This window comes from Plasmodium malariae (genome assembly GCF_900090045.1).
Source record: "Plasmodium malariae genome assembly, chromosome: 8".
Lineage (NCBI taxonomy): Eukaryota > Apicomplexa > Aconoidasida > Haemosporida > Plasmodiidae > Plasmodium > Plasmodium malariae.
In genome coordinates this window covers 1,775,905-1,802,976 of record NC_041782.1, presented here as the reverse complement: position 1 = coordinate 1,802,976, position 27,072 = coordinate 1,775,905, and the positions used below count along the sequence as shown (strand labels likewise).

At 30.6% G+C, this 27,072-nt stretch overlaps 3 protein-coding genes across 3 annotated transcripts; all 3 read left to right on the top strand.

Annotated features, from left to right (window-relative positions):
• Positions 1 to 1,765: 1,765 nt before the first annotated feature.
• Positions 1,766 to 14,377, top strand: PmUG01_08046000 (phd finger protein, putative; the record flags this gene model as incomplete). The annotated part of the gene is made up of 1 exon (XM_029004635.1): positions 1,766 to 14,377. One exon carries the CDS (start codon positions 1,766 to 1,768, stop codon positions 14,375 to 14,377), a length of 12,612 nt encoding a protein of 4,203 aa, XP_028861304.1.
• Positions 14,378 to 17,203: 2,826 nt separating this feature from the next.
• Positions 17,204 to 21,168, top strand: PmUG01_08045900 (phosphoglycerate mutase, putative; the record flags this gene model as incomplete). Its single annotated transcript, XM_029004634.1, has 2 exons — positions 17,204 to 20,876; positions 21,065 to 21,168. 2 exons carry the CDS (start codon positions 17,204 to 17,206, stop codon positions 21,166 to 21,168), a joined length of 3,777 nt encoding a protein of 1,258 aa, XP_028861303.1.
• Positions 21,169 to 22,957: 1,789 nt separating this feature from the next.
• PIESP1 (TVN-junction protein 1, putative) lies at positions 22,958 to 26,413 on the top strand (the record flags this gene model as incomplete). The annotated part of the gene is made up of 1 exon (XM_029004632.1): positions 22,958 to 26,413. The coding sequence occupies one exon, from the start codon at positions 22,958 to 22,960 to the stop codon at positions 26,411 to 26,413; it is 3,456 nt and encodes a 1,151-aa protein (XP_028861302.1).
• Between the last annotated feature and the right edge of the window lie 659 nt (positions 26,414 to 27,072).

Sequence of the window (27,072 nt, the reverse complement as noted above, 5' to 3'; positions counted from 1 at the left end):
TTTTTTTAAAATATGAATAATGGAAATAATCAGCCAAAGCTTTTCTCACGAATATGCAAATAGAACTCGTAAAGTAGGCTTAAATAAGGGCGTGTTTGAACATGTGTTTTCTTTTGTTTTGCATCCTATTGTTTAGCTTCCTATTTTTTTTTTTTTTATACGATTATTCATTATTTCCGCATTTTTTGTTTGAAGCATTAAATTCGGGCTGAACATTTTATGGAGAATATCATCAATTAAATTGAGCTATTATTTTATTATTATTTAATTTCTACTGTTAAAGCTTTATATATTATTATTGATATAAATTAATTTTTTTTTAATTTTTACGCTTTTTTTTTTACCCTTTACGGAGGTGATAAAATATAGGGAATAAAAAAAAAATAATAAAATTTAGAGCTAATGGTAATGCAAAAAAATGGTAACAAATTATTGCCTGTTTATGCGTTTATATGCATACATCATCTTATAGTTGTAGAATTACGCTTTCCTAAACAAAAGTTCGCTTATGTATAATTACATGTATATAACTTTATTATATATATATATATATATATATATATATGTATATATAATGTTATAGGCTTAAATTACATGAACGTAGATACTTAGTTATACATCATATACATCGTGGAATATATTTTTCTCCAGTCGTTCTTTTCGAATTTCGAATTTTCTGAGCCCATGCTCATATTTTAACAGATTTATAAAAATATGCAAGTGTATGCATTTATTATACATGTACGTAAAAATATACAAACATACGTGCTTATACCGTAAGTGCCTATATATACGTATATATATATAATACTATACCTAATTATAAATGTATATTAAATAACAGAACGGTTTAATCCCCATTCATTTTTGAACTTCACCGTTATTCACTTCCTTTTTCCGAATTTTTTTCTTTTTTTTTTAGCGAAAACAGGGAAAAGAAAAAACAGCATTTTTAAAAAAGAAACTCATAAAAAGAGAAAAAATATATTTTTAAAAAAAGAAATTGTAGTACAGTAGCTTGTAACGAGTTTATACAAAATAATTTTAACATGCTTTCCCTTCGTTGTCGAAGGTAGTATCATACTTCATTTTTTTTTTTTTTTTTTTTTTTTTTTTTCAGCAATATAGTTCGTTGATAATTTTGTATATTTCAGTGTATAATTAGTGATATATCTATACATGTATATATATATATATATATATTATACATACTTGTGCGTATATCTATATACGTGCATGTTTACATATGAGGAAGAATTAAGTAAACAATTTTGGCATACCCCAGCTTGAAATCCCACTGATTTGGTGGAGTTCAACTGAATTGTACATGAGAGGCTACAGAAGTGGAAAAACGGCAAAAAGGATATTTTTGAGAAAAATTAAAGAGAAAAAAACCTAGATTAAATTTTGAAATAATAAAAAAATTAATTAAAATATAACTAAGAATAAATTTATATAAGATTATAATTAAAAATAAATTTATATAAGATTATAATTAAAAATAAATTTATATAAGATTATAATTAAGAGTATATTAAATATTAAAAAAAAAAAAAAAAAAAAAAAAAAAAAAAAAGCTAGCCATTTTAAATTTCCACCAGCTATAAATTTTACCACGTTCTTTTGTTTAATTTGTTTCCTTTTTTTTTTCCGTACTATTCTGCTATAGTATTATTTATTACTAACAGTGATGTTAGTACTGCTTATTCTGATTACCACTCCTTTGTTATAAAAGCTATACCTACACAACAAAAATAATGAAGATATGGAAAACAAAGGATGCTATAAAAGCTATGTAGAAATATTAAAATATTACAGCAAAGATGAGCTTGTTGACAATGAAGGAGAAAAATTGTATGAACACACAAATGGAGATAAAAAAAGGAGGAGTAATCCTCCTTCTTCATTCTTTAATAAAGATGTGAACATGAACAATGCAGTGGGTCTAAATACAGATCTATTTTTTTCCTTACTATTTTTAAATAAAAAAAAAAGAAGCAGTCATTATTTGTCCAACAGTCCAAATAACAATAATATTCTTTATGAAAGCAAAATTTATAAGGATAACAAAGGAGGGGAAGTAAAAGACAAGGAAGAGAAGTTGTTAAGGAGAAAATTAAGAGAAGAATACAATAAAAAAATAAAATGTGAGAAGAGACAACATTTTTTTATTAATAGTCAATTTAAAAAAATGGAAAAAAAAATTTTTAAAAATAAAAAAAGAAAAATTTGTACGATTTGTTTTCATAATAATAATTCTGAATATCTAGAAAAGTGTAAAAGTTGTTCCTTGTATTTTCACATATATTGCTACAAACCTTTTTGTAATTCTTTTAATTTAAATTATTTTTTATGTGATATGTGCTTAGAAGATCGTAATTATTATGATCCTCCGTTTAGTAAATACATGAATTTGAACTGTTCACGTGAAAATGATAAGAACATTTATAATTTTTCCCCACTTGCCGATAGTGAAATTGTAAAAAAAAAGCAAATGCATATTCATGATAACACAAAAAAGGGAAAGGAACGAACAACTAAGCTCTTGGAAAAGAAGAAATACGTAAAATGTGTAAGTGATCAAGAGTTAAGTGCATACATTTGTTCTAAAGAGAAAGGAACAATGAACGGAACAGTGAATAGTAAGCATGGACATAGGTCAACCGAAGGGGCAACTGGATGTGCTGGTAGAAACAAACGAGAGGGGTGTGCTAATGGCAGATTTACATGTGATCAAACTCATCGAAGTAGTGGTTACCATTCTGACAGTACATACAACCGAAGTTTGTGTTCGTTCTCTATACTTTACAATAGTGCTACTAATAAGAAAAGAAAAAATGCCCTACATGTTGATAACATTGGAAATATAAAGAAGTGCATTGTAATGAGAACACTAGCTAACAATTACAAAGTTAGTTATGTGCACATCATTCAGCATAAAATAAATAAACTTCGAAAAGCTTATAATGAAGAAAATATTAAATGCAGTATATGTAAAGGATCAAGTAAAAATGCACTGATGAAAAAGAAAGACGACAATTTGTGGTATCATCTGTGCTGTTTATACTATAACAGTATTACCAAGTATAATAGTTTGTTACATGTATATTTTGAATATTTTTTTTTTAATTATTATAATGAGGATTATTTTGTAAATCTGTATGCAAGTCTCAGAAGTGTAAATGATATGATAATAAAAAAAATTAAGGATCAGTTTTTAAATAATTATAATGTAATTTTACATAGTCACACATTCAATTTTTTGATGAATCCCTATTATTACAATTTAACCCTTAAACAGATTCGTAATTTAATATACTGCAATTTTATACAACGCAAAAATATGCTTTATTATAATTGCCGCAGCACACATAGGCAGCTCGCGTGCAGCAATTTTTACAAGAACAACAATGGGGATGATGATTGTAATGGGTGTAGTGGTTGTAATGGTTGTAATGGGTGTAATGGGTGTAGTGGTTGTAATGGTTGTAATGGGTGTAATGGGTGTAGTGGTTGTAATGGGTGTAATGGGTGTAATGGTTGTAATGGTTGTAATGGTTGTAATGGGTGTAGTGGTTTTAATGGTTGTAATGGTTGTAATGACTGTGGTAATGATCATAATACTGCTTCATACTTTTGTAATTCTAGCGTTAGTTGTAACATGATAACTGATGGTAAGAAATGCGACCCAAAAAATATTTTACCTAGTGGAGGCACAAATCATTTTTTCCCACAAGACGATATAATTAATGTTCGGGGGAAAGACTCTGCAAGGGGTTTTTACGGGAGCACTATTGTAAGTAGTAGTAGCAGTGATAGTAGTAGCAGTAATAGTAGCAGCAGTGGTACTAGTAGCAGTGGTAGTGGTAACAGTAATAGTAGCAGCAGTGGTAGTGATAGTAGTGGCAATAGCAGTGATATCAGTAGTGGCAGCGGTAGTGATATCAGTAGTGGTAGCGGTAGTGATATCAGTAGTGGTAGCGGTAGTGATATCAGTAGTGGTAGCGGTAGTGATATCAGTAGTGGTAGCGGTAGTGGAGTTAGTAGTGAGAGAAGTCGTATCAGAATTGACAAAAAAGAGGTCAAGGAAGTAAACTTTAAAGTGAACAACGAAACGGACGATGAAATGAACAATGATGTGGACAAAGATGGGTTAAGAGAACTTCTTATGGATGATGAAGAACACTTAAGATTATCCAACGACTTAAGTTCCATGTACTGCATTGACACAAATAACTGCACAATCGTCAAGGAAGAAAATTATTTTTCAAACGATATTGCATGCATTATAAATGACCAAGAGAATGATGATACACATTTTAGTAGCATAAAACATAACGAGTATAATGCTCTTTTTAAAGAAATTGAACAACTAATTTATAAAAGAGATTTTATAAACTTAAATATATTAAAACAGATAAAGGAAAAAATGATAGAAGCTATACAAAATAATAACACAAAGGCATGTTCATTCTGTAACAGTCACACGGGAATAAAGACCAAGTGTATGTATCCATCATGTTGTACTTATTTTCACATATATTGTTATTTTAACGCATTTTTAAAAAATTGGCAAAAGAGGAAAACATATCATCACTTGCGAAGCATCATGAAGAAGTCAAATCTATATGAACAGAAAAAAAGATGCGTAAATATTGTTCCGAAGTATGACAGGGTAATGAAGAATAAGCAGAGAAGAAAGAAGCGAACACGAGGGAGTAGCGTCCTTGGTAGTGCAAATAAAGGAGGTATAGGTAACGATAGGATTTATTCGAAATCCAAGGCTACGAGTCTAGGACGAGGTAAAGACTGGGATAAGCGCAAATACCATGACGAAGAAGGGACGCAGAACCGTGAGCTATTCTCCCGAAATGTGCGAAGGAGGATGGTCGATAGTAACGATAGGAACAGTGTAAACGATGGGAACAGTGTAAACGATGGGAACAGTGTAAACGATGGGAACAGTGTAAACGATGGGAACAGTGTAAACGATGGGAGCAGTGTAAACAGTAGAAATGCGCGGAATGAAGAAGGTAGTACAGGAGCATGGCATGTGCTTCCAACGTCAAATAGAAGCAGTCATGGTAAGGACCATAATGTTATGACCTTGACCCCTGAAGTAAAGAACAAACAGGAGAGTGGACAAAATATTTCTGAGAAGAGAATATTTAAAAGTGAAGAAAAATTAAATAAAATAAAATGTATATCCAAAACGAATGCATTAGAAAAAATGAATAATCGTTTTAAAAAAGGGGAGGAAAAAGATTTACTCACTTACAATAGTAATAGTATTACTACTACATTTAAAATGAATGATCATTACAATAATAAAAAAAGAAGTTATATAAACCTAAGCGAAATTGAAGAGAAGAAAAATAGGGGTGGGTATATAAATTTAAACAAAATATACAATAAAATTAGTCATTTAAGAAGAGAAAATGGAAAGGAAAAAAATAGGAATACTACTACTTGCAGGAGTAGTAGTAGTACTAGCAATAATGTGTTTACAAATAGCAGCAATATAGAGTACACAAATAAGTTTATAGAGGACCACAGTGCGTCTAGTCATTATACGAAGGGCAAAAATAACCTTACTTCCAAACGGAATAATTGTATATACATCACAAATTACATGAAGCCGCTTCATTTTGAAAATGATTATAAGAAAAGTATTGAACAGAAGGAAGTAAGCTGGAACAATGTCGTGTATAACTCCTCCATTTTATTGGATGAACTTGATGGGAATGGTAAAAGCAATCTCCCAGCTTCTTTTAGCGGGAATAATACTAATAAAAATGGAAATAATAGTGGTAATAATAATGACAGCAGTAGTGATAAACACGATACCAGTAGTGACAAACACGATACCAGTAGTGACAAACACATTAACAGTAGTGATAGAAATAAATTTGCAAATAGAGAAAATGTATTTCCAGCCAATATGCCATACCTGAACTTAAGTTATAACAGTAAGCATAATAAACCCAATGAAGGGGATGAAAACGACGATAGTCTCTCTTCACTCTCATCCATACTACACTCCTCCATGTCTACGGATTGTTTTTCTGCCGAACTGGTAACTGATGATAAACCCTCTGATATGTTCCTATCCTTCCTTGCAGAATCATATTCTTCTTTCGTTTGCTCATCGGAAGTATCGCCATCTATTCATTCTCTAGTGGCATCGTCCCACTCGTGCCCATCGTTCACTCATTCGCGCGTATCTTCAACATATTCACGCGCATCATTATCATCTTGTTGTTTAGCAAGTTATCAGGACTCCATCAAATATGCTACTTCGGCATCCTCCTCGGCAAGTGCTAATGTTAATCATAACAAATCTGTGTCTTCCGCGAGTTTCTCCTCACAAGCATCGAAATTTTGTTGTCAAATAAGTCAAACCTTAAGTAGCAGCAATTCACAAGGACTTCATTCTTCATTATGTGAAGAGCTTTTTTCAAATTATAAAATAGATCAAATGAATCTGAGGAAAAACGATACAAATAATACTCTGCATACTAGTAGAGAAACAAATAAAAATAAAGAGAGAAAAAGAAACAGAAAGAGAAAAAAATATAGCACTAACAGATACAGAAGTAGTCGTTACCAGGATGATACAATACCGGCAGAAAAACAAATTAATTTTCCCACTCTCGGATTATTTACAACAGACGTAGAAAGCAAAAATAGCGGTTTTGTTCAAGCGAAATGTATCAAATTAGCTTTATGCAGTTTGCATAATAATAGAAAGGATATAACAACTGTTTTGAGCTTAAAATTGAACTCACTTAATGATAAGAAGAACAACAACTTAAGTAGTATCTTCTACCATTATTACAACTCCTTTCTACGCTCTGTTTTTTTCTCAAATAAATATGACTATGTGCAGGAGGAAAAGGGGGAAGAAATGGGGGAAGAAATGGGGGAAGAAAAGAATATCGAGCATGAAGATCTCAAGGATAAACAGGAGCAAAGGGAAAAGGAAAAAACGGAAGAAAGGGATCAAGACAGGAATGAAGAAATCAGTCCAGATAAGAAGCAAGAAGACAATCAAATAAACAGTCAAAGTAACAAAGGAGTGGCAGTGGATTGTAAAAAGGTCAAGAAGGAGGAAAATAAAGTTGATTTTATTACGGTAGGACAAACCTCTTCCTTTCAAAATGATGACCGTGTTCAGGAAAAAAAAGAGAATTTTCATTTAAATAAGCGTAAGCTTGACATTATTACGAACACGCATAGATTAGATAATGAAAGTGCAGGAAGTAATGGAGTCAACGTTAGCGTTAGTGCCAATAGCAGCGGCAGTAGTCGTAGTACAGATGCAGAAGGGGGCAGTGAAGACGCGAATAATTTGTGCGAAAGTAAAAAAAAAAAAAAAAAGTTGAATGGTAGCTCAGGTACGTGTACTAATGAAAGAGGAAATATCATCGAAATAGAAAAAATGGTAGAAGATAGCGTTGAACATTCGAAGGGTCAAAAACATAACATGGTAAAAAATTTTAGAAGAGATAATTGTGAAGAGGAGAAGAAAAAGGATATACATAGAAAGGAAAACTTTTATGGGAGCACATCGAATGAAGTGGAAGCCAACATAGCAGAGGAACAAAGGAATGTATTAAGTAGAGGTAAACATTTAGAAAATGGGGAAGGAGTAACGGAGGAAGTAACGGAGGAAGTAACGCACGAAGTGAGAGAAGAAATGACGAAAGAAGCATTGACGAAAGAAGCATTGACGAAAGAAGCATTGACGAAAGAAGCGTTGACGAAAGAAGCATTGACGAAAGAAGCGTTGACGAAAGAAGCAGTGACGAAAGAAGCAATGACGAAAGAAGCAATGACGAAGGTAGCAGTGACTGCTTGGAGGGATTCCCCAAGGGAAAATGACCAAAGCGCGTATATTTATTTAAAAAAAGAGCAAGGAAATGATGGCAGCAGCTCAATAAGATATTATGATGGTGATGATGACAAAACATTGTTAAACGCTGCTAATATGCCGATGAATGGTGTAAAAGAGGGGAGAGAGGAAAATGCAGAAGCATTTTTTGAATGTGTAGGAAGTAATATAAAAGAAAAAAAAAAAGAATGTGAGCAAACGGATGAGGTAAAAAAAAAGCGTCATGATGATAGTAAATTTGATAAATATGGTGCGAAGGATGTGGACGATGCGGACAGTGTGAATAGTCGGAATGGTATGGACAATGAGGGTATCACTACAATGCAGAGGGATGAAGTGAATGAAAAGAACTTGCTTTCATTCATCAGATTCTTCGATAAGGTTATTGAAAGAGTGGAAATAAGTATAATCATAAAAAATAATGTATGCGAAGGTATATATTTTTTAAGGCAACAGGGTGGAGTAAATATTTATCAGAAGGTAAGTGGTCGTTTTAAGAAACAGTTAAAAATTCAAAATACAAAAATAAAAAAAAATAAAAAAAAGAAAAAGAAAGTAGGGGATATAATAAATATTTTGAGAAGTACTACTACTACTAATAATAATAATAATATACATATGGATATGCAAGTAGCAAAGAACAATAAAAATAACTGTATTAGTAGTAATATAGACTTAAAAAAAAAAGTGGATATAAACAATTATTCTTATCTATTCTATAGATTACCTTTACTTTTATTTGGTAATAAGTATGTAAATGATGTAAAAAATCTAAGATATATTTTTCAAATAAAAAATTTGTTCTATCAATATGTTGAATGTTCTCATAACTCGAGAAATATCTTGTCACTTGTTGAGTTGTTAAGAAGCTACTCTACACATGCCATGTTTCTAAGGGGCGGAAGGAGACCAGCAACAAGAAACATCGTTACCCAAGGTAAAGATGTAAGTGTAAATGACCAATGTAACGTGAGTGTGAAGGATAATGGTAATGATAATTGTATTGACAATTCCAATGCTAATACCAGTGCTAACACTAATACCTGTGCTATTGTCATTTCTAATGACAGTGAGCTTAACTACAGCAATGAAGTGGAAGAACCTTCCCAAAGGAAAGCAAACAGTAGGATCGTAAAAGAGTTAAAGAATAATATAAATAGTATAGCCTCTAGTTTGAGTAATATTGATCAAAGGGAAAGCAATAACAACGAACGAAGTTTGATTGGTAATGATTTTCTTCTGGATAGAGAAAACAATAAGGAGGAAAATGAAAGGAGCAAAGATGATAACAATACTACTAGCAGCTCTCATATATCGAACGACAAAATGGACACAGTCTATGTCGAGTATTGCGTAGTAAAAGGAAAAGAAAAAAAAAACAAATTGATGATGGAAGCTGAGTCTGATATAGCAACTAATGTGAGCTGTAGTGTCAGTACTGTGGAAAGTTTTGATCAAATGAAAAGTAAAAAAAAGGATACTACAAAGGATGCAGTGGATGATAACTTTGGAAGGATTGTCACTACTCCCACAGTTGCTTTTGCAAATTCGGAGTCTCAGAAGTTTTGTGATGGTCCATTTGGTCTAGGTAAAAGAAGAAAGACCAAGGGAACTGAAAATGGATGTAGGAATATAATTGGAAGTGATAACCGTGCGTTTGAGGTCCTCCCCATCAACGCAGAGGAAAAAAACAAACATGCGCATGATAAGAGTAAAAATGTAAAGATTGAAGAATCAAGAAGAGAGATAAACCCGTATGTTAACAAAAGTTTCAATATAATCTTTTGTCTATTTGATAACGGGAATAATATTTATCTGTTGATATACGAATCGTATATATATAACAGTAGAAAGACATATTCTAAAAGTAAGTCAACAAGAAAGAAGAAAAAAAATTCAAATAACATAGACTCTTTTTTTAAAGATTTGTATGAGAAACTTCATAAGAGGAACTCAAAGGAAGCAGCATACGATATATTGAAATGGATTATCAAGTGTAGTGGCATTAGAAGTATGTGTAGTAGAGGCACTAATAACATAACACCTAGTAGTAGAGTGAACAATACGAGAAGCAAGTCCAGCTACGCAAACACAAATAATAGAAGTATCAGTCACTATTACAATAATAATAGTAGTAGTATTAGCAATAGTATCGGTAATAGTATCGTCAACAGTTTGGCAAGTAGTAATAACATCAGTAGTAGTAGTAGTAGGTATTCAGATGACTTAAACCTACGCAAGCTCAGTGAAATGGTGTTAAATAAAAATATACTAGAAAATATACTGAACAATTTTGAAATTTTTAATATAGAAAAAAATACTTGCCTAAAATTAGCTAACATTATCGAGTTGACGTATTATGATTATCTATTTATAAAAAGACATAAATTCTTTTTTTCAAAAGAGGGAGTAAAAATATTCGACACGTGTAACAAGATGTACGATATGGCGGAAGTGGCAGATGAGGAGGATACAAAATATTGGGGGAACATGACATATGGAGAAGACTCAAAACACGTGGTAGATACTCAACGAAGTAGTATTAAAAGGAGTAATAATAACGAGAACAAGGTTAAGCTGAAAAATTATTTCAAAACACATGCACACAAATTAAAGGAAATTATAAGTAAAATGTACACAGCCCAATGCACTAATAATATGATGTATTTTCGAGGTACGCTAACAAATGATACTATCCTTTACAACAACTTAATAGAAGACAAGAATAATGTTTATTTGAAGAATAAACAAATAAAGCTTCCTGTAAATAATGAGATATGCAGTATAAACGGTACAACTGCTTGTATCACTGATGGGAAAATAACTCCCATTTATTATGGTGCAGAAATGGGTAATTGTGTACCATTAGATAAAATAAATGAATGCAAAAAATATATAAGTTTAGGTTTGAAAAAAAAAATTATGAACAGACATCATATATCAAAAAGGAAGGATAGAAAAGATAAAAGAGATCGAAAAAGAGAAAGAGAAAGGAGGAGTAAAAGTAAAAATGGAAATAAAAATAACACAGAAGAAACTATTACAAATAAGGAGTGTGCCTATTTAAATAAGATAAATAAAACTGCAAACAGTAGTTATGTAGCTGGAGGTGATACCAACGGGTACAGCAGTGTTGACAACAACGAGGAAAGTCTTATCGATTGCATTATAAAGGAGTATTTGGGTGGAAGGGGAGGCAGTAATAATAATGGAAGTAGTTGCAGTGGTGGCAATAGTATTAATAGTATCAATAATGGTATCGTTAGTGACAATATCCTTAGAGATAACGTTAACGACGTGGTTCGGAAATACAACAGCTTTAGTGTGAATGGCAAAACGGGGTTAAAGTATAGCAATGTTTTAAGTGAAAACTGTGTGTCGTCCATTCGTTCCTTCAGTGCGTATGACATATATAAGCTATTTTTGCTTGACAATAAGAATGATACTAGCAGTAACGTCAACATTGATGGTAGAAATAACGAGATACAAAACATAAGCAACAAAGAGGATACAAAGAAACTCATAAATGAATTATTGTATGACCAAACCATTATGACCAATTATAGAAATTTTGTTGTGAGAAAAAAGCAAATGGAGTTCTATTATAAAAATTTAAGTGCCTACACCAATTGCTTAGATAAGGAATACAATTTTTTAGATATGTACCATATTTTATCTTTTAACATTAACAAAAATAATTTTTTGAAAAAATCGAATAAGCGAAATGTTGAAGAAGTAGAAACAAAAATTAATATAAATGAAACCAACTGGAACAGCAGTAATAGTAGAAGGGGTGTGAAGAATGAAGGAATTAATATTGACATGAACAGCAGATCTAGATGTTTTAGTAGTATAAGTGAAAATCCAAGCAAGATAGGTGTTCATTCATTAAACGCAGAAACGGATAACTTGGAGTATAAAAAATTGGAAACTCCTTTTTTGTTAAATCGTTATGAACACATTGAAACTACAAATATTTTTAAGAAAAAAAATAACAACTATGATAAGAAGTGTACTAGTAACATCATCAATGCTAGTACTAGCGGCACGAATGACAGTAAAAGCTGCTTAAGCAATAATACATATGACGGTAGTAAAACACGTAGCAATACTCAGGGGTATCTTAATGCTAGAGGGGGAAACGGCAAAGAAATATTTAAATTCGCCAAGAACAGCAACAGCAGCAGCAATTCTTCCAGTAATCTGAAGAGAAATTTAGCCAAAGAGGGTAAGAGAAAATCGCCCACTCACCCTGTCCATTCGGTCCATCCGGTACATGTCACATATCCGATTCACGGCGCTTATTCTGACCATGTTCATAATAATGACCAAATGAATGGCGAAATTTTCAAAGCAGTCATTGATAATAATTACGAAAAAATGCACAGGTTGTACAATAACCTGAATGAAGAAATAGTAAAAAAGAAATTACATTTAGTAAGCCGAATAATTGAAGAAAACTATTCATACAATTTATCGGACATGCCGATGTACATAAATTTTGTTTTTTATAAATACTTGTGTGTGAACAATTGGACAAATTTGATTTATAATTTAAAAGAGAGTTTTTTAAAGGAAGAGGCATTTTTTCTAAACCGGAATAATGGTACAAACAGTCAAAATATTGAAGAAAAAAAAGATGAAGAAAATGACAAAAAAAAGAACGAAAAAAAAGATGAAGAAAAAGATGAAAAAAAGGACGAGAAAAAAGATGAAGAAAAAGATGAAAAAAAGGACGAGAAAAAAGATAAAAAAAAAAATGAAAAAAAAATTAGTCCAGAAAGTTCAGGACAACATAATGATGTAAAGGACACCACAGGAAGTAATGATGCCAAAATTCAGTTGATTCAAACGTGTAATAAAAAAGACAGAGGGATAAGTGCAAAGGACAATAAAGCAGAGAATGATGTTGTAAATAACTTGACTAATAATAAAAAGATGAAGAAAGAATATGATACCAATAAAAAATGCAAATATAATGGTGTTGCTGAGACTGTAACTACTACTGTAACTGCGAAAGATAGTATTCCAAGTGTGAGTAAGGAATTACATCCTGGACAAACCCATAACGGAAAGAATAATAAAAATGATGACAAAGAAAAAACGAATAATTTTATATGTAGCGTGTGTTTCAATACTGAAGAGAGCAATATAAATATTCTGTACAAATGCGTAGGATGCGCAATATATATTCATAAATATTGTTATGGTATTTATCCTAAGGGAAGGAGTGATGATTTTTTATGTCAAAAATGTGTATTCAGCAAGCATGTTAAGAAACGACACCAGAGTGAGGATATTACCAGGAGCAATATGCACATAAAAAAAAAAAAAAAGCAAAGTAATAGTAGCAGTAATGGTAAAGGAAGTGGTAATGGAAGTGGTAATGGAAGTGGTAATAGAAGTGGTAATGGAAGTAGTAGTAGTAATGGAAACAATTTTGATATGAGTTGCAGCAGCGCGTGGGACGGAAACACGGACAATAATTCACCTGATGCAAGTAACAGAAATTTTGAAAATTATTGCTATATATGTAAAAGGGATGGAGGAGCTTTAAAAAAGACAACGTCCAAATATTTAATTCATATTTTTTGTGTTTTGTTTTTTACATCTAAAGTGTTTTGTTTAAATATTTACAATTTGAACAACTGGGATATTAATAATTTGAAATTTTTTGAAAATGTTTGTTGCATATGTAATAAAAGAGGTGCCGTAATAAATTGTGGTCATAATAAAAAAAACGATGAAGGAATGGACGATACAAATAATCACTTGAATAAATTGTGCGGTAAAAAAGGAAACAACTGTAATAAATGTTGTAACAGCTGTAATTGCAGTAATAGAAGTAATTGCAGTAATAGAAGTAATTGTAGTAATAGAAGTAATTGTAGTAGCTGTAGCGATTGCAGGAAATGTAGTAAATATTTTCATCCACTTTGTGCTTACCTAGAAGGATATCATATGCAGGTTGAAATATATGAAGATCAGTTTATAAAAACTTATTTTTTGGACAACTGCTTTTCTCGTTTTAATGTTATAACGTGTTGCAATGACCATGTACCACAGGGTGCTTATCAAAACAGGAAAGAGGTTAAAGAGAGAAGAAATCTGTTGTTCACAAATAATAACAACAGAAGCAGTGCTAATAGTATGAATAACAAAAGTAGTGCTAACAGTATCAATAACAATAGCAGTGCTAACAGTATCGATAACAATAGCAGTGCTAACAGTATCAATAACAAGGAAGATGTTCCGTGCCACAAAGCAAATGACAAAGTTTTAAAAATAATAGGAAAAAGTAACAGTCATAAAAATATTAGTAAGAATGTTTCATGTTTACTCAAACAAAAGAACAACAACTCTTCACCGGCCCCTTTGAAGTACAAGAATGATAATATAATAAAAAAAGAAACGAATCAAAAACAAAATTCCCCACTGATTAAGCTAGAACAATACAATAATAATGCGCCAAAAAAAAAATAATAGGAATATTTATCTTAAATAAAAATTTTTAACAGTCATTATGTGTAATGAATAAAAATGTATATAAAAGAAACGTACAAAAGGATGTGCAAGTAAGACATTATTACAGGAGTTAGTGTGGAAGGAAAGAAAAAAGAAATTCCAATGTTAGGATATATAAGTATGATAATAAACTTGGAAAAAATGAGGATTATTAAAAAAGAGGAAACAAAAAATAAAAAAACGTGATGTGTCAAATATTGGTAAAATATTATGACCAGTGCAGGTGAAATGGTAAAAAAAAAAAAAAAAATAGCTACAAATGTAAATATAAATTTAAAGGAAAACCTATTAAACTCTCGCACAATTTCAAAAATAGAAAAACTTGGACTTATATAATGTTAGTTTTGTAGAATTCCTGTGTTAGTTATTTTAATGTAATACTAAACAGGTGGGAACACTACATAGTCTCATATATTTATTTTTTTTAATTCTATGGCTCACATAATATATTTATGAAGAACATAGAGAGCGAACTAAAATGCGTAATCATTTTTTACCGCAATTTTGATAATAATAACAAATTTCGTTTTTTTATGCTCTTTTTCTTTGTCCGGCAGGGAATGTGAATTGTATTTATTTATTTATTCATTCATTCATTCATTCATTCCTTCTTATATTCATTCATATATTATTTCATATATTCATTCATATAATTATATATTTGCTTACCTTTTTAATATTTATTTTAAAGCTTTTTAAAAGGTATACTTAAGAAAAAAAGTAAAAAAAATGATACTAAACGTTTTACTGCATATAAGTGATAGACACATGACACTGTTTTACCAACAAAGTAAACTCAACATTGTTTCTGTTTTTTTTTATGTTTCTGTATTTTGAATCATGTATTGTTTCCTTTTTTCCTTTTTTCGTTTTACCTTTTTTTTTTTTTTTTCATGGACAGAGTAATAACACATTCTTGAAATTTTGAAATGTAGAAAATTAAAATAAATAAGGAAAATATATAAACTGAATTTTTACCGCACACGTAAATTTGTGTTTACACACATTTATACCATATATGTATATATATCTATATATATATTTTTTTTTTGTTGTTGTGCTTTTAACTATCCTATTTTTTTCGAGTTCCATTAGTAAATGCCATCACCTTATGTACGTGCAATATTTTTTATATCTTTCTAAAAAAAAAGAAATTTTACTTGAATGTTTACAGCAAAATTTTTTTTTATCTAGGGTATCATATATATATATATATATATATATATGTGTATATATGTATATGTTATGTATATGTATAAGGGTATTAGAAAAAACTCAGAAATGTAGGCACATGTAAAAATATAGAAAAATTGTAGATATTCATAAAATAGCATGATAATATAAATATATACGTGAATTATATATGGAATAGTAGAACAAAATGATCGTTTGAAAAAAAAAGGAAAAAGGGTTCCTTTCAAAATATAACATATACTAATTTTGTTATTGAACATAAGTATATGTAGATACATGTACAAGTATTAGTAACTTTTTTTTTTTTCATTTGTCACATTTTAATAAGTAGTGTTCAATTTTATGAAAATGTAATTTTAAATTCATTTTTTTTTTTTTTTTTTTGATACACACATTTTCCCTTTTTGATTTTTTTTTTTTTTTTTTTTTATCTTTGAAGCTTACAATCGGGAATTTATTTTTTATTTTTGACAATCACGTATAGTGTTCTTTTCTCAAAATTTGCAATAAATTATTTTATCATTTATTATACTTTTGCCGAGTTTATTTTTATACCTACAGTATACACACATATATACAAATATATATATATATATATATATATGCGTGCATTTGCATATTTATGTATGTATGTACATTACTTTTATGTAGGCATTTCCAATGTACTCCTTTTTTATACGGTAAAGTAATGTGTACCGCCTATACGGCTGAGCACAGAATAACTCCTTAAACTTACATATTCATATATGTATATATATCCTTCCTAATATAATATAAATCATTTTGATAAAATTTTTGAAAGCTAATCTTTCCAGCAGTTCAGTGTAACATATGTATGTGCACGTATTAATCAACGCTTGAATATACTTATGTAGATAAGGAAAAACGTCATCAAAATTATTTTATTTATTTTTTTTTTTTTATACCAAGTAATTTTTTTTGTGCGCTTATTTTACATGTACTTCCTTGTGGTGTCATATTTATATTTTATGTATAGAGCGCTTAGCAGACTATACAAATATGTACAAACGTGCATATGGGCATATATATATATATACACGTACCTATAGTACATATATGGGCATATATACATATGTAACGCGTAAAGAAACATTTAATGAATTTTTTTTTTGCTCATGTAATAGGACAAATTATTTTTGCTAATTTTATATTCTTCATAGTTTTTCTTTTTTTTTTTTTTTTTTTTTTGATAAAAATTATTCTTCTCTCTACCTTTTTTTTTTTTTTTTTTTTTTTTTTCATTTATGCCATTTTTTTTTTTCACCTTGATATAATTTATATAGAATTAATTTAATGTAGGAACAAGCAGCAACAGTAAAAGAATAAATAACGATTAAATATATGTAGCAAAAAAAAAAAAATAAATAAAATAAATAAATAAATAAATAAAGCTAATGAAATTTAAAAAAGGGATTGTACTGAAGTTTTATAATAAATTTATAAGACGTTATTGCCAATTACATTGCAACGTGTAGCGGTTACATACGAGCTTGTTGCGAACACATTTAGTCGTATTTATATATAAGTATCTGGACGAACTTTTATTTTCAAAAAGATGAACAGGAAAAAATGAAGGGAAACTGTTCGTACGAGAGAAATCATCCTTACAGTTCTAATGTGAACGCACTCGCATTAAAAAAAAAAAAGATAAATAATAATATTAACAAAGACAAGAATTATCAGTACAATAATTATGACAGAGGTACAGTCAAAAATGGGATTTATGTAAACGGTTCGAGTGAAAAAAAGTATGCTGGGAATGAAGAAGTGCAAGAAGGAGCAGAAAAAGGAGGAGAAGAAAAAGGAGGAGAAGAAAAAGGAAGAGCAGAAAAAGGAGGAGAAGAAAAAGGAAGAGCAGAAAAAGGAGGAGAAGAAAAAGGAAGAGCAGAAAAAGGAGGAGAAGAAAAAGGAAGAGCAGAAAAAGGAAGAGATAAGAACTACAAGTTTAACAGGAAAAAATTTAGTAGTACTTCGTACGGTGATTACGGAGAATACAATTATTACACCAAGGAAAATTACAACATTGAAAAATATGCAAAGCCGAACTATTATAGCAATTCTTATGTTGATTATTCGAACGGAAAAGGGGTGGGTAGCATTAGTAATAATTATGGAAATTATGGAAATTACAATTACGGAAATTACAATTACGGTAGGTACAATTACGGTAATTACAGTAGTTACAATTACGGAAATTACAGTCATAGTAACAATAACAATAATAGTAACAGTATGGGAGGTGGTAGTAACAATAATGGTGCTGAAAAGGCTAACAAGGTCAGCTATGAATATATAGCTAGTACAGACCACAACAAAGGGGATGATAAAAAGAAACAAAAAAAACAAAAAGCGCATTACAGCAATAATTTAATTAATGATATATATTATAAAACATCTCATTATTTAAAAAAAAATAGAAAGTACATACAAGGAATACTTAAAAAAAATTATGTCATAAAAATTTATATAGTTAGACATATGGAAGCTTTACATAATAGAGAAGTTATAGAGAATGGAAATATGTCTAGGGATATAATTTATAAGAATTCTAAATTTTTAGATTGTAAATGTAGTGAGGAAGGAATAAAAATGTGTGAAGAGTTAAGAAGTGACAAGAATAATAAATTATATCAAGATGTTATTAAGTTATATAATAATTCCACGAAAAGAAATAATAGTGGGAATAAATCTTATAATCAGAAAGATAATAAAAAAGGAATTTTTGAAAAAAATAATAATTTTGTTATTATATCTTCACCTCTTAAAAGATGTTTAGAAACGATGAAATATTTTTTTAATTTTAAAAAAAATATTATTATATATGAATCAGTACGTGAAATGGCAGGAAATTATTACAGTGATGAGAGATCAAAAACATCAGAAATAAAAAAGTTTTGTGATAAAAATTTTGACGACTATGAATTAGTTTGCTTTGGAGAAAATGATATTATCGGGGCAGATAAATTTAGAGAATCCTCTGATCAAATATTCTGTCGTTGTTTACAGTTTCTGAAGCTTGCTCATGCCTTGTCTCTGAACTATTTTGCGTCTATCGAAAGGGGCATGCAATCAAAACTTAGCACCAAAGAGGGACGCAGTGGGAGTGCCGTTAGTCATGTTAGCCGTGTTAGCGGCAATGGTGGTGGAAGTACGATCGACCCCCAGAATAAAGAGGGTATCCAACGGAACGGGCAAGTAACTGCAGAAGGGGCATCGGTAAAGGAACATGATCTACCTCGCACCGATTCAGATGAACACAAAAAGGAGCTGAACATAAACGTCGAAAATGATTCAAGTAAAAAGAACAACGATAGAGAGGTAGATGTATGCAGCGATAAAAGAAGCAAACATGAAATGATAAAGAATGAAAAAGAAAACAAGCAAAAAAAAGTTTACAACATCGTGTTGGTTTCCCATAGCTCTTTCATTCTTCATTTTTTAGCCCTGTTAGATTATTTAAATTTAGAAGAGAGAAATTTTAATAATTGTGATATAAGAAAAATTACAATACCCTTGACAAGTATATTTTTATTTTTTAACAATGTAATTAATTTACAGCTAGTTAAACCGGTATGTATAAATACCATGCCCTTAAGTTTTAAAAACAAGAACAAAATTTTAAAAAAAACTTATAAAGATAAATATATTTACACTTTAAACAGCTACAACGATATGGATGAGCTCACGTGCTTACATGCCTGTACAGTCCTTATATATCAGTATGACATGTTAATAAAAAATGAAAACAGTAGAAAGTATTTGGATAAAATTATGAATTTTATCGACTGTAATAATAGTCATTTCCAACAGCAGCAACAACAACAACAACAGCAACAACAACAACAACAACAACAAAAACTGCTACATAACTGTAATAACAGTACCGATGTTAGTTTTTCGAACGGTATTTATAAAAACTATGTACAAAGGGATAAACAGAACCTTGGAAGAAATTTAGTTATAGTAGATGGAAGCAAATACCTCACGTACTCAGAGGACAAAGGCGCTTGGGAGCTTAACAAGAAGGGGTTCTTTGTGGGGCAAAATGTAGTCGTAATAGTGCTCCCAGACGTCGAACCGATCCCTACAAGAAATGATGATACACCTATTCCTGGTAAGAACCAGGGGATGGATAAATGTGCAAGAGGTAGCTACAGTAATGACAGAAATGGTAATGAGAATGAAAATAGAAATGGAAGCAGCTGTAGCAGCAACAGCAGGAGTAGTAGTAGGAGCGGTAAAGCTAACAGTAGTAGTTCTAAGAAGGAAAAGACCCCCTTTTTGCAGAATGTAATTCAAATTATAGACAATTACGACAGTGTAAACGATTTGATTAGATCAAAAGACTTCTGGTTGACCTTAAAAGATAACATTCACAAAATGAATTTGTACTCTCTGCAAGAATATTTAACTAAAAAATATAATCGAATTGTAAACACTGAGATGGATGATGATAATGTGTGCTATATCGATTTAGTTGCGTGCATTAGAAATACACATTTCATGGAAAAACATGAAAATAAGTGCGATAAATATTTCAAAAAATTAAAAGAAAGATATGATAACAATGACTCTTATCTTGATTTAGAGAAAGAGTGTAAACATATTAATGAAAACTTGTTAAATATAATATTCCCGTCTGACTATGCTATGAACAATTGTAATGATAAGGGGGAGCGAAAAGATACAAATGAGAGAAAAAGTGAAATGAACTACCAAAATGGGGAAAATCTACAAAATGAACAGCATCAGATTAAGAGGAAATTTATATATATACCAACAGAAGAGACACACATGAAGCTGAAGGTGAAGAAGGATGTACTTAGTACAAATGCCCAAACTATGAGTGATATGAATAAGAACTTTTTGCAAGAGAATATTAAAGTGTTAAAAACCCTTCCACTATTTGTTCAAAACTTAAACGTCGAAATGTTTTATCGTGATAATTACTTTTTCTTTCATTGTTTACATAAATTCATTAAAAGCAAAAATAAAATAGAAGGCCTTGTAATATTAAAGTTACTTACATTTCTTGATCTTTTAAAATCATTTAACATTAATACATCAAATAAAATTGTACAGAAACTTAACAAGTTGGAGCATCTAATTGATAATAACACAAGCACGGAGGGAAGCAAAATAATTAATACATACTCATGTGATAAGAGAGGCGTCCTTGCAAATAACACATTGTACTATGCAGAGGCGGCCAGAAATTATAAACCTATCCAAGCGATGAAAGGTACTGCTCTATGCATGTGCTTGCATATCTATGCATATAAACATATATATATGTACATATTTGCATACGTGCATATATATCTTTACACGAACATACACATATACACTTCTGCATAATATTTATTCTATTTGCACCTGTACTCTTCGCTTTACTATCACGTGCACACATTTTTCTTTTTTATTTTGTAGGTCGAAAAAAGGGAATAGTGAATGATCTTAACTACCTAAGGTACAACCTGTTGACAGTAGCTGGAGGGGCTGAAAATGTGTACATTTTAAATGTTCTCAAATGATTTTTATTCTTTTTTTTTTTTTTTTTTTTTTTCATGCGTCTCTTATATACATTATATGGAATGGGTTATACTTGAAAAAAGAGCTAGAAAAAAAAAAAAAAAATACAAAATATAATGAGTAAAGTAAAAAGTGCAAAGTATAATGAACAACACAAAAAATCGTTTACAGCTGCGTAAACACGTACGTAAAAATATGATAAATCAAAACAAAACAGAAATGTAGATCTCTTTGCTTTTCACCTGACAAAAACTTTTAACGTAAAACCCACAGTATTAATGGTACATTTTCGTTTATGCGTTACATTTATTCATTTCTTTTTAGCGCGATTTACCACTTGATGGTAAAATGTCGTATCTAATGAAAATTTATAAAGGTACATATATATAAATATTCTTAAAAAAAAAATGAACTGTGTAAAGAATCAACATGTTTATATTATATTTATATGCTAGACTAGAACATTTTTCAATTCATATTTTTTGTGTTCCCCTTTTATTATGCACTACTCTTTTAAAATGCTTCAAAGCGATAAGGTAAAAAGTAGGAAACTCATTGATTCGGGAAGAGAGCAGACATTACATATGGATCATACAATCATATGTATATATGCACATTATAAGTATATATATATGCACATTATAAGTATATATATATGCGCATTATAAGTATATATATATGCACATTATAAGTATATATATATGCGCATTATAAGTATATATATATGCGCATTATAAGTATATATATATGAGCATTATATGTAAATGTATGCGCAAAAATGCTAGCAATCTCCTTAAACGTGTAAGTACGCCTCGTGCATTCACTTTTTGAATATATATTACTTGCTCAGAGGAATAGTAATGTATTACGTTAAGCCATATACGCCCATCCATTTATGTTTATCCATTTACACACATTTATTTACGCCCATCCATTTATTGTTGTGTAAGTAGACCTTCAGTGTCCTCTTTCGCTTCATCCGACAAAGGCACATTTTTTTTCTTTTTCTTAGCAATTAAAATAGGAATAACAATTAAATTGTGTGCATGTATTTTTTTTTCCATTTTGAGAATAAAATCTTTTAATTTAAATCTTGCCTCTTCACCGCGTATGTTCATTTGGCCCATTTCTTTTCAATTTTTTTTTTTTTTTATTAACGATAAAATAAAGTGGGGGTAGCCACTTTGAGGTTTTAATTCAAATTGTTCGAGTTCTAAAAGTTTACTTTTTTTTTTTTTTTTTTTTTGGGCTTATGGAATAAATTTGGTTTAGCCTTTTCAGAGTTTAACTTTACTGCTTTGCACTGTTTGCTTGTCAAAAAATGGTTTCATAAAATTAGATTTCCAGAATAGCACTTCTCCACACGCATAAGCGAATATCCGCATAAGCGCATACATGTATTAACAGATAAAGCTTTTTTTCCTGGTCCGCTTCTTCTCATTGTGTTCCTATTTGTAGTCAGGCATTCACACTCTGACATAATGAGTTCAAACAATTCTACTCCTTCCTTTTTTTTTTTTTTTTTTTTTTTTATTCGTTTACACTCTCATCAATTGTGTAATTAGTAACCCATTTTAAATACACACTTGTGCTTGAGCTTGTTACAAGTATTTTTTATATATGCATATATACGTATATATGCGTACATTTGCACATAGGCCATTCATACATGAGTAAGGTGCGCATGTTCCTAGTACTACTTCCAAATACATACATTTCGAAAGGGGTACAAGAACAGGAAAAGCCTGTGACGCATATGTACCTAAAGAGAAAATTTATCATTTAAAAAATATGAAAATAACGAAAGTACTTTTTTGTTTGATATGTACTTTATATTTGGCATATGTAAAATGCAATACCATTAAGGATAAACTATTTAGAAATATAAGAAATAAAACAAAGTTTATAATATTAAACGAACCCATAGTCCATCTAACCTTCGGTGAACGTTTACTACATAGTCTAATATTCGATTTGGAGCTTGACACCAATTTGTATACTCTTGATGAGGAACTTCTCAACCTGCAAAATTTAAAGCACACTAGTATCTTTCACCTGTTAGCTGATACATACGAGCAAATAAAAGGGAAAGATGTAAACGGAGCATCAAATGGAGCATCAAATGGAGCATCAAATGGAGCAGCAAATGGAGCAGCAAATGGAGCAGCAAATGAAGCAGCAAACGGAGCAGCAAATGGAGCAGCAAATGGAGCAGCAAATGGAGCATCAAATGGAGCAGCAAATGGAGCAGCAAACGGTGTAAACAAAGGAAAGACCATTCGGTATATATACATCGGGACAGCTTACTCCCGCATACATCCACAGAACCTTGAGTTGTTCCTTCGAATGCTGGATAAGTACATATACAATGAATCCATTTACAAAAAGGGAAACATACATGTTAAGGCGATACTGGAAGAATACAACAGACAAGTGAAAGAAAAAGTCGAAGAAAAGCAAAGAATGAATAATGTATTAAGTAAAAACAGCAATGGTAAAAATAATCATTTAAATAATATAGAAGAGATGCTCCAAAGAGAAAAGAAATTTTTTTTAAATAACGATGATAATGGTAGTGATAAGTATATCATTGAGAATGATACTTACAAGGGGTTACTTATCGGGTATGGGTTTAATGATAAAAACCCGTCTGTACTTCACAACAATCATTTAAATAAAGATTTTCTTTTCCCCTCTCTTAATAGTGGCATCATAATAGATTTAGTATTGTTGAAAAATGTTTATGACCATTTTCAAAAGTCGAAGGAGAAAGATGAACATTATTTCTCTTCTAATATACACCCTGATCCTATTTTCGAAATAACGAAATATGTTGATGAACATTTCAATGTACAGTTAACACACTTTGACAATTGCTGCTTGAGTGATGAGAGCAATGTGCACCTACTGGACAACGAAATGAGCGATTTTGAAATTTACAAACGCGATCAAATTTTGCATTTGTTTAAAGATAGCAAGGCAGAGGTATCTGGCACAAATTGGACCATACAGGGGGGGAAACAAGGCGGTGATAAGCTTAGCCAAGATACACGGAGCAATGATAAGCAGACCTCCAACGAACAATCCTCCAACGAACAATCCTCCAATGAACAATCCTCCAATGAACAATCCTCCAACGAACAATCCTCCAATGAACAATCCTCCAACGAACAATCCTCCAACGAACAATCCTCCAATGAACAATCCTCCAATGAACAATGCGAGGACGCGGTGGACGTGGTGCTCGGCTACTTCAACCTGTTTTACCCCGTGTCTACCTGTGTGAGTTACTCTATCAGATCAAAGAGGGAGTCGTTCGTCGATTTCGATAAATTCCACATGATGAGTATCGAAAACGATTTGAAGTTGAAACAGTATATGGTTGAAACAGAAGGAATAGAGTTCAAGTCGTTGGATGAGTACAAAATGAAGCTAAACAGAATAAATAACAAATATGATAAGTTATTAGATGAAAATGAAAATAATTTAAGTTATCAAAATTTATTAATAGGGGTTAAAACAAGTATAAATATAGAAAACGATAGAATACCACATATAAAAAATACATATGATAATAAAGAAAATACCAAAAAGATTTTCCAGAATTTTAAATATGACAGTAAATTAAAAGAAGAAAAAGCAGGAACACATGTACTTAATATGGAATATTTAAAAAGTGCATTTGACTCAGAGGATGTTCATATAGATGTAATATACATGTCAGATAAAGAGAGTTCTACATATGATACATTATTATATTACAACAAAGAAATTACTACAAAAGATGGATTATGTGAAAAGTTAAAGCATATGATTTATTATTTTTATGAAGAGTATATTGATAAAAATTCGAGAAAAAGATTTTTTTTTATTGCTGATGATGATACATTTGTAAATACAAAAAATTTAGTTGATGTAATTAACTTAACATTAAATGGATGTATTCATTCGAGGAAGTACATGTATGACAAGTATGTGAAAAGCTTTGAGTTTTTAAAAGACAGTGAAGCTTCTTTTCTTCAAAATTTTCCGAACAATAAATCATTGCGTTTGTATAATTATATAAAACGAAATTATTTAGAGACCATTATGCTGTTGAAAAAGTATGATTATATTCCGATATATTGCAAAAAAGGTAGTGGAGCAAACACAGGGGTAACATCCAACAGTGCATATGATGTTACTCCTATTTATCTGGGTAATCGTTATAATTATTTCTCATCCGCGGATGAAGGCAAATTTCATTATGATTACTTAACAGGAGGTGCAGGAATATTAATGAACGATGAAGCGGTAAAAAGAATTTACTCTTGTAATAATTGCACTTGTCCTTTGAATAGTTCATATGCAGATGATATAATTTTAGGTGAATGGATGAAAAATTTAAATATATTGCCAATAAATTTTGAAGGATTTTTTCAAAATAGCCCCCATGAATATAATAAAATATATTTAAATACACTCGTGCCAATAAGTTTTAACAAATTAAATAAAGAAAACACACCTGAAGAAACAAAGAAATTGTTTTTTCATCATTTAGTAAACTACAATAAAGAAGCAACTACGACAAGTAGAGATTCCTATATAGACTACTTAGACAGAAATCATAAAAATTTTACCGACCATGTGTTTCACTATTACTTTTACCTTACCAAATTAGACAAAAACGATACCAATAAATTACTAAAAGATTTATTCAAAGTTATTAATAAGATGTATGATAAGATCCAATCAAGTACAAAATACAAGCGTATATTCAATTTGAACAAATTCTTTATGAAGGAAGTACAAGAAAGGGTATATTTTCAAAAATCGGGGGCTAACACCAATACAAGGGGGAGGAAAAAAAGAAAAAAAATGTATACAAATAATTACGTTCAGAGGAGGGAGGTAGATTCACCACCCTCGTTGGAAGGAAAACAGAGAGATGAAACGGATGAAGTGGATGAAGTGGATGAAGCGGATGAAGTGGATGAAGCGGATGAAGCGGATGAGGTGGACGAATCGGATGAGGTGGACGAATCGGATGAATCGGATGAGGTGGACGAATTTAATGAAGATTATTATGACTATGATGAATTCTTAGAACAAATAAGGACTCAAAAAAGAAGTAGTGAAAAGAAGAGCAGCTGGTCATCAAATAAAAGCAGACCTGAAAGCAAGGACGAATTGGCTGGTCCAACTCCTCCTGACAAGGGAGAAACTTCAAATGTCAACCCAAATGAACACAACAATGATGAATTGTAAAATTGGAGAGCTCCAGTTTTGTCTCTTCCAAAGGAAAACATGTTAAGAAGCTTTTTGTAGAAAATTTGCTTTTTCGTACGGTCTTTTTTTTTTTTTTTTTTTTTTTTTTTTACATTCTCAAAAGTCCACATATATATGTATGTATGCATCTATATGTATAAAATTTTTGCTGATAAGCAGCAGCGACGCCTTACTTCGAAATTGCATAATTTGTGGAGTATTAAAACTTGACAAATTCAAACTTGTGTGCGTTTGTCCGTCCCTACGTATATGTACATAGTTATAGTTATCATACAAGCCACGAATTTGTCATTTTTTCCCGTATTATCTTGAAAAAAATACAGCATGTGTTTGGGTAAAATCGAAATGGAGAGACCTATTTGTTGTTGATCCCTTTTAATCGGCTTTTAAAATAATGGTGCATACATTTTGAATCTAATCGAAGTGCTTTTTCTTTTATTATGTACTACTTGAATACAAAAAATATCTCAGTTGTTGAAAAAAAAAAAAAAAAAAAGAAGCACCACAAGAAACATCAATCATACGGAGCAATGTTAAATTATTATTTCATATGAGCAATTTTGTTAATTACACACGCATAAACAAAGTTTATTTTGTTATACTTTATCTTTTTTATTTTTTTTTTTTTTTTTTTTGAT